The sequence below is a fragment of the Eulemur rufifrons genome, chromosome 24 (genome assembly GCF_041146395.1).
Source record: "Eulemur rufifrons isolate Redbay chromosome 24, OSU_ERuf_1, whole genome shotgun sequence".
In the NCBI taxonomy this organism is placed as follows: Eukaryota; Metazoa; Chordata; class Mammalia; order Primates; family Lemuridae; genus Eulemur; species Eulemur rufifrons.
Genome location: NC_091006.1, coordinates 9,673,626 through 9,686,598, shown reverse-complemented (window position 1 = coordinate 9,686,598; position 12,973 = coordinate 9,673,626). Strand labels below are relative to the sequence as shown.

Here is a 12,973-nt window from a genome sequence, read left to right as displayed (position 1 = left end):
GCGACATTGTTTGGGATGCTAAGGTGAGTTCTGCCGGGACCGCGCCCCTCTCAGAGGCGTGTGGAGGTGGAGCGGAGTGGAGGTGGAGGGTGTGCAGCTGTGACCCTGCCCTGTCTACTGGAGTAGGAGTAGCTGGAAGCAGGGAGTGGTGACCGATGAAAGGGCCTCCTGGGGAGGTTCTCCGGCCCAGCCTCCCTGCGATAGGGTGGGGAGAGCTTGGGCTCGGTTTGGGGATGGGGTGGCGAGAGCGTGGGCCCCAGTTTTGATACAAACAGTGCATCTTCACGTTTCGTGACAGTGGCTTGGGCTGTGCCTCCACGGGTTGGAGTTCGGGGTCAGTCTTGGGATGTGCCACTAGGGATCAGGGCGGGGACAGGGTTGCGTTGACTCAGGGTTTGGGAGTCATGGCATATCTAAGGTATGCCATTCAAATTGTAGAACACACACACACACACACAGTTTTTCATCAGGTAGTAGTAAAAGTGCCTTGTTCTCGTAAAATCAGTGTAACAAGTTTCCAACAGATGGAATAAAAGAACCTCGAGGAAGGGATTTGTTTTCCTAATTTTTCCAGAGGCATCACATGAGCTAGGGACAGACTTGTCTGCAGCCCTGCACAGGACCTTATAGCTGAGGCTGATCCTGTAGATTCCTTTGGCTCAGATACTCACAGACCACATACATACAACTTTGACATGATCACATGACCTTTGCACTGACACACACAAAAGAAATGGTCTTTATCCTGTTTCCCAGGTGATTACATAGGTTGCTAGGCACATTTGGAAGAGTTCAGGTTAGTCTGTCTCCCTATTTCTGCAACCTCTTGAACTTCTGGGAAAAAGAGCCAGGCATCTGGAAGCAGAATTTTGAGGAGGGCTTGGAACTTATATTTCTGATTGCGTTTCTGGGCAATTGCAGTTCCAGATTCAGCTGCACTTTTCCTCTAGGTTCTCATTCCTCCAAGAGGTGGATATGGGCACTTAGTCTCATTCCTGAGCAGTGACTCGGGTCAGAGTGGTTACCAGGTTGAGAGATGAGGGTGGCATTTGTGGGAGAGAACTGTGTGGACTTTGGCAGGTGGGGAAAACAAGGATCTTGAGGTGTCGTGTATCACAAATATTTGGTTCCCCACCTCCAGATCCACTCTCCAGGTTTTCCACTCTGCTCTCTGCCCTGAGAAGGGCATTGCCATTGCCCTCTGACCTTGGTTGTCTTTGGCTAATGGGAAGTTCCAACAGGAGAATTTGGAGAGAGGAGAAAAGCGAGTTGGGGCATCTGGTCCCCCAATTCTCTCTCTGTAGGGTCATCACAGGCAGGCTGCCCTTCTCAGTGAAGGTCACAGTTCCTGTTGAGTGGCCCTTTCCAAACAGGCCCCTCTCTTCCAGACTCCAGTGACTGCTCCCTCGCCTTACCTGTTTAGGCCCAGGTGTAGTAATGGCACCTGCCTGTCACCTCCCAGGGCAGGGCCTTCTCTATGGTTTCCTTATATCCAGCTTATACCACTGTAAGTAGTCTGTTTATTAAACTCCCCTCAAATCTGAACGTGCCATCTGGTGCCTTCCAGGGCCCTGACTTGATACAGGCAGGAAGGGCCTGAAACCAGAAATCCAGGAAACCAAAGCCCCGACAATATGTGTGTACATGTGTGGGTGCAAGTGTGTATATGTGTGCTTGTAAATGAACCTGTCCCATTGTTGGCTCTGTGAAAACTGGTTCTGGAAGTGGAGAGCCTTGTGTGTTTGTGTCTTTGCACATGCACCTAATGTATCAGAGCCAATTCTTTTTTTTTTTTTTTTAAAGACAGTCTCGCTCTTTTGCCCAGATTGGAGGGCAGTGACACAATCATAGCTCACTGCAACCTTGAACTCGTGGGCTCAAGTGATCTTCCCACCTCAGCCTCCTGAACAGCTGGGATTTTAGGCACATGCCATCATGCCTGGCTAATATTTAAATTTTTTTTTTTTTTTTTTTTTTTGTAGAGACAGGGTCTTACTATGTTGTTTAGGCTGGTCTTGAACTGGCCTTAAGCAATCTTTGTGCCTCAGCCTCCCAAAGTTCTGGGATTACCCGCATGAGCCACTGCGCCTGGCCCAAAGCTGACTCTATTTGTACATTTGTTAATGTCAAGAAACACTGATTGAGTTTCTTGCTAAATGGCAGGATCTTTACCAGATACAGCGAATAAAGGACCAAAGCTTGGCTGTTTTTTCAATATTTATAGTATTTTTTTATGGGAAAGAAAGAGTATTTCTTGGCGGGTTTTAACTATTGTAAAATTATGTAATTAGCATTGAACTGATGAGTTAATTCTCTGTTGAAGCCCCAAATAAGGGGTGATTAATGCTCTCTCTTAAAGGCAAGAAAGGAGAGAAAAGAATCCAAGGATTTACGAAAAAGAAATTTTGTATCCTATTAACCTGATTCTATAGTCCTGTGAGCTGCAATTCAGAGGGTAGACGAGGGACTGGTTCCAGCTGGAGAACTAAATGTTACGGGTGTGTGACCGGATGATTTCAGAATTGAGTGTAAATGTTTAAAAATTTGTATGATTTATTAATCTAATAACAAATATTGGGCTTTCATTTATATGGCTTCCTAATTTCCTTTTTCTAGTAATTTCTTTTTACTGTCTCTTACCAAAATGTCAGTCCCTGACAGATTGAAATTAACAATAACAATGATAAGAAACTGCTCCTTTATCACAAATAGTTTGAGGAGCACTATCTGCGAGAGCAGGAACATAGTTTTTGGCTATTATTTGTTACTATTCAGAGTTTCTCCAGTGCCTAAAGTGGTAGTTTTATAGAATAAATTTCTCTGCAAAGGCAACTGTGTTTGCAGGGTTTATCGGATAGAATCCCAGCAGGAAATGAACAGCACACTCAAATTGAGTAACTTGAGAAGAGCTTAATAAAGGGACAATTACAAAGGTGTAAGCAGGTTGTGGTAATCAAGGAAGGATATTGCAATATCCCAGAGCTAGTAATAGCCTGGTAACTTGCTGCCCCCTAGGACTGAAGGGCTACAGGAGGGAGCAGTCACCAACCTAGAGAAAGGGTTACGAGATAAGGGCTGCCTAACAGGGGCCATGACCCTTGGTCAAGGGATATGGAACATAGCCAGGCCAAAGCAACCTCTAGGGGAAAATCTGAGGGAGTATATATTCTGACTTCACTCTTATTTCTTCCCTGGCTCTCTTGCTGGCTTTCCCCATTGGCTGAACCCAACCAGAAGCTAGCAGGGGAGAGAATCCACTAATACAAGCAGGACAGGAAGGGCATTGAGTGTATATGGAGTGGCAATTTTAGAGAGTCTCTGTCTACCTACTAGTCTACCTGCAAACTGAGAGAGTTTGTAACTTAGTATAGCGTGAGCATTTCCAGAGCAGAGGATGTACCTTATACATCACAGGTGTATTGTCAATATTTGCAAAAGCTGTGGGGCTTCAGAGGCTAGAGTGATCGCTAGAGAGAGAGTTTTGGAAGCTAAGAGTTAAGGTCTTAGCCAACTTCAGATTCTTCAGATCGCAGGCCCCAGCCTTACAGGAACAAGTCTTGTGTATGAAAGTGGAAACAGAAGAACGTCCCTGTCATCCTGAGATTGCTCTCCAAATCAGCAATTCTGGAGCCTCTTTTCTAGAGTAATTAGGATGGAGGTGATGTCAATCCATTCTCAGGTCTGAGAAAAGGAAAAGAATTTGCAGGTTTTAACCCAAAAGCTTGAGGAGAGATAGGAAGGGTCTGGGACTGGGCACCAGGGTGAGGGGATGTCTTGAGGAGTTGGGAGTTCAATCTATTGAGAGTGAAAAGAGAAGAAAAGATATCTTGGGAGAGAAGAATATGTAAGAAAAGTGTACAGACAAGAAGGAACCAATATTCATTGACAACTTGTTGCATCCATGATCTTATGGATACTCTCTTTTCTTTGTAGTTCTGCTTCCCCAGAATCCTGCCTTTTCCAAGAGGAAGTATGATTAAGTTCCAGGTAAGTTAAAGTTTTCTTTCTCTTTAAATATAATCTTCATTTCTGGGGAGCCAGACACCTCTCTTTTCTGAAAGGAGGTCAGAATTTTTTGAGTGACTGCTATGTAATTAGTAGATACTTTGTCTTGCTTATAACAAGTGTGGGAGGTAGGTGGTGTGACTCCCCTTGTAGAATGAAGGAACAGACTCAGAGATGTCAAGATGACTAGTTGGTGTTACTCCAAGTGTGGTTCACATAACGGTGCAAGTCTGTGAACTGCTTGTCACTGCTCCATGAGTGATAAGTACAGAATCAAGAGTAAGAGTTCAGAAACTTTTATAATAATTTTGTATGGCCACAGCATCCGAGCACATGGTCAGCTCATACATGACCACACTCTGAGTGGCACTGGTTCACAGAAGTAGCAAGATTTGAATGGGTATGTATTGGTAAGAGTTCAACCAGCAGGGAAAAACCAGTAGGAGATATATGTCAAGAGATTTATTGTAAAGAATTGGCTTATGCGATTGTGGGAGCTAACCAGGCAAGTCCCAAATCTGTAGGGTAGCCCATAACGAAGGGCAGGCTGGAACTCTTGGACACAGAACGAAACTGCTGTCTCCAGGTGGAATTTCATCTTCTCCCAGGGAAGCCTCAGCTCTGCTCTTCAGGCCTTTCAACTGATTGAATCAGGCCCACCCGGATTATCTAGAATAATCTCCATTAATGTCAACTGATTATGATCTTTAGTCATATCTACCAAATATCTTTTTTTTTTTTTACTTTATTCTTTTTTTCTCTTTCTATTTTTATTATCCTGCTGCTCTATGGGCTGGATACACAGTATCTTGACAGCAACAGCTAGATTAGTATTTGAGTCAACAACTGTGGACTGTAGCCAATCCAAGTTGACACATCAAAAAGACCATCAGGGTGTGGAACAAGGATTTTCTTTTAATCATGAAAAAAATTAATTACCAAAATAAAAAAAGAGCAAATAGTATTATGAACCTACATTGACAGTATCCATTATGCAGTTTCAACAATTAACATTTGCCACATTTATTTACTGTATGTCTTTTTTATTTTTCTTTCCAAAGTATTTTTTAAAAGATGCTGGATAGCATGTTATTTCACACTGTATTGGGTTTTCTTCTGAGGTCATCACTTTTGTATAGTACCTTATTATATGCAACTAAAATAAATGAGCTCACACTTTCATCCTTCTGCCTGAAAACCATCTTGCCCAAGCCCACAGATTCATTAGATACATGTCTGTCTTCTAAATTACTGCCAGCAAAAGTTTATACCAAATGTTCACCACGACATCACCGAGGTCACCATTTTTCCAGCCTCCTATAACAGTTTCCTCAACCATTGTAGTCTGGACCCAAAACTAATGCTGTGGATATTTATTTGGAAGCACTCTGCTGGTGGAAGCAACTATGGTTTTGGTTAGCTTGGTTGTGTTCTTGCTATGATGGCAGAGGGGAAAGGGAGCAAGTGGACACATGTAAGATCTCTTAAAGCCTAGGCTTAGAACTGGTACATTTTCACTTCCGCCTCATTCTGATAGCTCGAGTAAATCACATGGCCAAATCCAAAGCCAAGGGGTAAGGAAATACATTCTGGTCCTTTAGTGGGATTGGAGAGTGTGGAAGAGAATATTTCTAAGCAGCGATCTAACTTACTACATACTCCTATGTATTTCATTTTTTAATGAGCTCTGATTTAGAGGCAGAAACCCCCATCAGTATTTATTTCTTTTAAAAATGGACCAATGAGATAATGAAATTAGATATCATCTAATACCCAGATAATCATGTTTCCCTGATTATTTAAAAAATGTTTTTTAACAGTTTGTTTGAATCAGAGTCTTAACAAGGTCTGCATATGCTAGTTGGTTGTTATGTCTTGTAATCTCTTTTAATCTAGAGAAGTCTGCCCCTCTATGTCCATCTGCTATTGACTTGTTGTAGAAACCAACTTCGTTGTCCTGTGTACTTTCCTGTATTTGGGATGAATTTGTTTGCTTCTTTTTGGTCTCTTTCAATGTATTCCTCTACCCACAGTATTTCCTGTAAGTGGAAGCCCTAGATGGTTAACTAGATTCAGGTTTAAGGTTTTACAAGCATACTTCATAGATGGTGCTGTGTACGGAGGAAAAGATCTTAAGATTTTTGTGTGTGTTTATTGGTTTATAAATTTGGTTTATTAATATTTTTGGACTGTGCTTGCACCTCCATCCTGTGACAATCCCTGCAGAGGGTTGTTACGGTCAGGTTTTGGGAATTAAACAATTGTCAGTAACAAATTCTTTGTGAAATCCTTTGTTACTTCTTAGAGCTTTGGTTTGAAAGCTCTGCTTTAGAGGTACAGAGTCTATTGAGAGAACATGTCTGTAAACATTTAACTCTGGTCAGTGTGACACAGGCAGTGATATAAGCATTTTATGTAAAAAATTGGTTTCTTGGTCAGGGGATGGCTATTACTTTTCCCCTCAACATTTTTTTTGAGAAATTTCAATTTATAGAAAAATTGAAAGAATAATCTTCACCTAGATTCACCAGTTGTTAATAATGACACATAAATATATGAATAGTATACATATATACACACATGCATATCTATATTTTATTTTGCTGGCCCAGTTGAAGGTAAACTGCAGGCATCATTATAATTCATCCCTAAGTACTCTACTTACATCTTTTAAGAATAAGAGCATTTTTCTATATTTCAACATTCTGTTAACACACTCCAGAAATTTCACACTGATACCACTATTTTTTTTTAGCACATAGTTGATATGCAAATGTTCCTGATAATTTCCCTTTTCCCTTCCTTGTTTTTTTAATTCAGGAGCCAATGCTTTTAGTTTCCTTTCCTTTTTAATCCCTTTTAATCTGATAGAAATAGATTCATCTGCCATAAAAAAGTGAAAATGCCAAGTCTTGGTGTGGGACGGGAAATGGACTCCTAAACACTACTGGGCCTGTGTTTGCACAACCTCTTCAGAGGACGGTTTTGACAATGTCAATCAAATTATAAAATCTATGTACCCAAGTAATTCAGTGATCTTTGGTCTGGGGATTTATTCTGTGCAAATATTCTTATAAGCACTCAAAGACAGATGTTCATGGATATTTATTGTAACATTCTTTGCGTGACTACAGGTAGTTGGTGACATAGGCAATGGAGAGGACAGGAGAGAAACTTGGCCCACTCACGACTTTGAATTTCCTCTGTTTCTCTCATTTCTTTTGTATTAGAAAGGGTCCATTCAAGAGACAAAAACTACACCAGCTATTCGGACAGAATTTCATATAAAGAGTTGTTAACTAGGTATTGAGTTGTTACCAAGCTAACTTAAAGAGTAAAGAGACAACTCTGTGGTATCTTGGAAATACCAACTGCAGGGAGGAGCTACCAACCTGGCTGAGGAAATGAAGAGACCGAATTATCAGGACTTTGAGACTTTGAAGAAGGGCCCTCTGGAGCTGAACCCGAGACCCAGGAGGGTGGGGTGCTAGCTGGCTGGTGTTGCTGAGAAGGAGCCCTGTGGGCTGGGGACCCAGACTTCTGATGAGGGGACACTGGCTGGCTGGTTCTGGTGTTTGTGAGGGGAGCACAATGAAACTGGTTCTGCAAGTGTTGGAAAAGCAAAGTGCAGTCAGCTATTGCTATGGAAAGGAGCTGTTTCTGCCAGAGTAAAGCAGCATTACTTGGGTGGTATAAGAACAGGAAAGGAACAAGTCCCTTCTTCCTCCCCTAGCCTTGCAGAAGCTCTCTGGTGGCCCTCAGTGTCAGAGCCTTGCACAGGGCCAGTTGGCTAATTAAGTGTGAATTACAGAGTCCCAGCTCCTGCCTTACAAAGTGTGTTTTAAAAGTGACCATTTGGAGTAGAAAAACACTGACTTAATGATTAGCACAGCTTCCAACTTCGCTTTCCTTCCAACTGTCAAATGATAGACTGAATATTTGTGTCTCCCAGAATTCATGTGTTGAAGCTCTAACTTCCAGTGTGACTATATTCGGAGATAGGGCCTTTATGGCGGTAATTTAGGTTAAATGATGTCATAAGTGTGAGAACCTGATCCAATAGTATTAGTGTCCTTACAAGAAGAGACACACAAGAGAGCTCGCTCTTGTTCTCTGTGTACCACGTAAGGACACAGTGAGAGGGCAGCTGTCAATAAGCCAAGAGGAGAGCCCTCGTAGTGAAACATATCTTGCTGGCACCCTGATCTTGGACTTCCCAACCTCCAGAACTGTGAGAAATAAATTTTTGTTGTTTAAGTCAACCCAGTCTATGGTGTTTTATTAGGGCAGCCCAAATACCCAAAGATGAATCCTTTGTGTGGATGATTGATGTGTCATGTGCTTGATGTTTTAGGAGAGTGTGACATTCAAGGACGTGGCTGTGGTCTTCACTGAGGAAGAGCTGGCACTATTGGACAAGGCCCAAATGAACCTGTACCAAGATGTGATGCTGGAGAACTTCCGGAACCTCATCTCAGTGGGTGAGTAACTGAGCGTCAAACCACTGGACCTGTTTCCTCACATCATCAGCTTCAAACCAGATAGACTATTCCAGCTGGAGCACAGAGAGAAACTCTGGCCACCGGAGAGAAAACTCCTAAGCGAGGCATGTGCAGGTGAGAACCCTGCAGTTAATGAGCTTTCACAGACAAGCAGGAGCGTGTGGCCCCATGTGAAGTGTGGGTGAGGGAGCTCTCCCCAAACCCTGCACCCTACCTGATGCAGGTAGTGAGCCCCCTTCCCTCCTGCACCTGTGGGCTCTCATTCTTCACATTTCGCAGAGTGACACTGTAAACTTCACTTACCAACACGGGCCTTGATCCCTTGGTTGCTCCTGGAGAAAAACCAATGTTTCGGAAAAACTAGTGTTCAAGGATCCAAAGGAGAACTTTGGCTTGGTTGACACTTGTAATAGTACTGTAGTAAGTGTAATCGAAATGGTAGCTTATTTGCTTACCTTTAGCTAACTGTCTAACCTCATTTCGATTTCTCAGCAGCCCATACACAGCTTTGTGTCACCTCAGTTTAGTTTATGAGATAGTTGCTATTATTATATTCCATTTTATAAATGAAACAACTGAGGCACAGAGTGGGTAAGTAACTTGCCTGTGATTACACGGCTTGTAAGAAGAACTGGGATTTGAGCCCTCCCAATCTGGCTTTAGTCCCTGTGTTTGTAATAAATAACCACATGAAATGGAAGTGCCACTATGTCTAGAGTCTAGACTATAGACACAGGGCCTCTTTGCCTAAATCTGCATATCCCTGCAGCTGTTTCCCAAACTGCAGGATCCAACCCCATTGGTAAGTCCTGAAATCGAGTTAGTGTGTCATAACCAGCAGTTGTTAAAAAGCAAAATAGATTAATTGAACAAAACACAAAAGAATTTATCAGAGTGCATTACACATAGGAAATCAAGTATCAACTGATAAGACTTCTGTTTTAGTCAACAGTCTGTGCCTATTTCTATGTATGTGCACACCAAGTCACAATGTCAATTCTTGTACTGTGGATTATCGACAATACAATTGGGAAACTACTGCTTTAAGCCCATTCTGGGCAACTCAAAATCTCCCTTTCCCTAATACCACCTTATGAACTAAAGTCACTTTCAATAAAATGACTCAGAAACTACCTTGAACCAGAAGCAATATGTAGATGGACTTGACCTTGGTATTCATGCCATTTTGAAGCCAATTTTAGAGTGCCAAGGATGCCAACACCTTCTTCTGCCTCAGCGTCCTGTTTGTTACGGCACAATCTTGCTTTCCTGGGTGCCAGGCTAGTGCCGCATTCCTCACTCCTCATTCTCATAGTCATGGCTACTTGAGATTCTGCAGTAACTTAAAATGGGTTAAGGGAATGGATTACAAGATCTTAAGGACTTTATTTTTTCATGAAGACAGAGAACTTCAGGGAAAATAAAAAGAGTGTCTCTTAAAGCCTGTCTCAGATGTGTACATGTGGGTCCCCCTCCAACCCCAGGACCATATTTCACAATATTATTCTCCTTTCAATCCCCACTACTGCTTTAGGTCCACCGTGTACGGTTGTGCAGGTTGTACACGAATGTACGTGATAGACCTATCCTGTATGACAGTGATGCGAAGGAAGAGACGTTATCAGGAGACAGGACTTGTTGCTTGTTTCTAAAACTTTTATATAGTATTTTGGAAGGTTCTTGTGACCCTTTGTGTCTCACTATGCCCAACATATAACACCCCATTAATATGTATTATTTATATGTATGTGTGTGAATATATATATATGTGTATATTCTCTATAAATCATGGGGAAGGCTTTCCCATACATTTTGTAGCAAACTGATTAAAGGTTTTTTATTGACTACTCTTACAGCAGGGAGGTAAATATCTTCTTTTATAAATTCTTTTTTTTTTTTTTTTTTGAGACAGAGTCTCACTCTGGTGCCCAGGCTGGAGTGCCGTGGCATCAGCCTAGCTCACAGCAACCTCAAACTCCTGGGCTTAAGCAATCCTTCTGCCTCAGCCTCCCGAGTAGCTGGGACTACAGGCATGCGCCACCATGCCCGGCTAATTTTTTCTATGTATATATTTTTAGCTGTCCAGATAATTGTTTTCTATTTTTAGTAGAGACGGGGGTCTCACTCTTGCTCAGGCTGGTCTCGAACTCCTGACCTCGAGCGATCCTCCCACCTCGGCCTCCTAGAGTGCTAGGATTACAGGCATGAGCCACCGTGCCTGGCCTATAAATTCTTAACAAGATTTCTTTTGATGTCCCTGCAACACCTGATTTCTAACTGGTATCTCACAGGTAAGAATTACTGTGGTTCTAGTTGTTTCACAGTGAACAGAAGCCAAGGACAACTTCTCACGCTGTCCTCCTTCATTTTCTCAAAACCTCTGAACAGATAATCTACTTGTTCTCTTAGCCAAATTCTTTCTTCTCACAGGAGATGGGATTAAAAACAACATTTTGAATCTTCAGGAAAAAGGGTTGAGTTACCTCTTGCAAGAAGTGCTCCACTGCTGGCAGATTTGGAAACAAAGGCTCCATGAATTAACTGTGAATCAGGATTATGTCATGAATTGTCAAGGACAGTGTCCTTCCTATTTAGCAGGAGATGTTTCCCTCTGTGAAGAGTGGGCAGGGTTGTCTCTTCAAATTTCTGAAAATGAAAACTATGTAGTAAAGGCCATTCATTTAGAAAATCAAGATGTCACAGCTTGGAAAGGCCTGACACATGTCCTCACCCCAGAATCTTGGCAGAAAGCCAACATAATGACTGAGCCCCAGCGTTCCCAGGGAAGATATGAGAGAATTCACATGGAAGAGAAATTGTACAGATATGCTAAGTGTGATGACAGCTCCAATCGGACCTCACACGATCACGATGATTCCCGAGAGTGGAAAGGGGAGGAACCTGGCAGATGTAACGACTGCGGGAAAACCTTGGGTATGAAATCAACAGTGAAACAACACAATGTGGCCCATGCAGAACCACAACCTCTCAAATATGATAACTATGGGATGGACTTTATAGATGATGCAAATCCTAGTGTTCGTCACAGCACTCACATAGGAGAAAAATCTTATGAATGTGACCAGCATGGAAAGTACTTTAGTCAGAACCCAGACCTTGTTCATTATAAAGCCCATTCTGGTGAGATGTCTTATTTGTGCCATGAATGGGCCACGGGCTGCACACAGAGCGCAGGCCTTCCCCCACATCAGAAAGTCCCCTCAGGGGACAAACCCTACAAATGTAAAAAATGTGGCAAGGGCTTCAGGCGCAGCTCCTCCCTGCACAACCATCATCGTGTCCACACGGGGGAGATGCCCTACAAATGTGACATGTGTGGGAAGGGTTTTGGATTTAGGTCACTTCTTTGTATTCATCAGGGAGTCCACACAGGGAAAAGGCCCTATAAATGCCAACAGTGTGGGAAGGGCTTTGATCAGAGCTCCAATCTTCTCGTCCATCAGAGAGTCCACACTGGAGAGAAACCCTACAAATGCAGTGAGTGTGGCAAGTGCTTCAGTTCAAGCTCCGTTCTTCAAGTCCATCGGAGGTTGCACACAGGGGAGAAGCCTTATAGATGTGGTGAGTGTGGAAAGGGCTTCAGCCAAAGTACCCACCTTCACATTCACCAGAGAGTCCACACGGGCGAGAAACCCTACAAATGCAACGTGTGCGGAAAAGATTTTGCATACAGTTCAGTCCTTCACACTCATCAGAGAGTTCACACGGGAGAGAAACCATACAAATGTGAAGTGTGCGGTAAGGGCTTTAGTTATAGCTCCTATTTTCACTTACATCAAAGAGATCACACCAGAGAGAAACCCTATAAATGTGATGAATGTGGTAAGGGCTTCAGTCGGAATTCAGATCTTCATGTTCATCTTAGAGTCCACACCGGAGAGAGGCCGTATAAGTGTAAAGAATGTGGTAAGGGCTTCAGTCGTAACTCGTATCTTCTTGCTCATAAGAGAGTGCATGTAGATGAGACGCACTATACGTGTCATGAGCGTGGCATGGGTTTTAGTTGTAGCTCAGACTTTCTTACTCATCCAAGACTGCACGAGAGGACAGAAACATAAATGTAGCAAGTCAGGGTTCACTTAGGAAAATGGAAACCACTCTATCCCTGATGACAGAGGATTAATCAGCCTTTGGGAGGGCTGGAGGAGGAAAAGATAGGGATACTGATGTTATCCTGCAGCACTGGACCATGCCAGGCAACCACTGTGGATCTCAAGAACTTCCATGAAGCTCCCATCAACTGCTGTATGCTTCGGTGGCAAATTAAGTGACAGATGTGATTGTTGTGGCAGTGGCAATAGTTAGAAGTCAAATTTCCATTAAAGGATATTCCCAGGAAGGAAATTCTAATGGGACTGAGTATGGTAAGATCTTCAGTCCAGCCAGAGTCTTTCAGGTTTTTTAGAGAGTCCCCACTAGAAAGATACTCAACTGAATAAAAACTA

General features: G+C 42.7%; 1 protein-coding gene across 1 annotated transcript; it reads left to right on the top strand.

The window, feature by feature from the left end:
• Positions 1–12,586, top strand: ZNF285 (zinc finger protein 285). Its single transcript, XM_069456900.1, has 4 exons — positions 1–23; positions 3,934–3,987; positions 8,360–8,486; positions 10,938–12,586. Exons 2-4 carry the CDS (start codon positions 3,973–3,975, stop codon positions 12,584–12,586), a joined length of 1,791 nt encoding a protein of 596 aa, XP_069313001.1. The 5' UTR covers positions 1–23; positions 3,934–3,972.
• The last annotated feature ends 387 nt before the right edge of the window (positions 12,587–12,973 follow it).

Bases quoted from the DNA above. Each gene is read 5' to 3' on its own strand.
- ZNF285 (XM_069456900.1), top strand. The intron at 8,487-10,937 runs GTGAGTAACTGA...TTCTTCTCACAG, and splicing joins CCGGAACCTCATCTCAGTGG to GAGATGGGATTAAAAACAAC.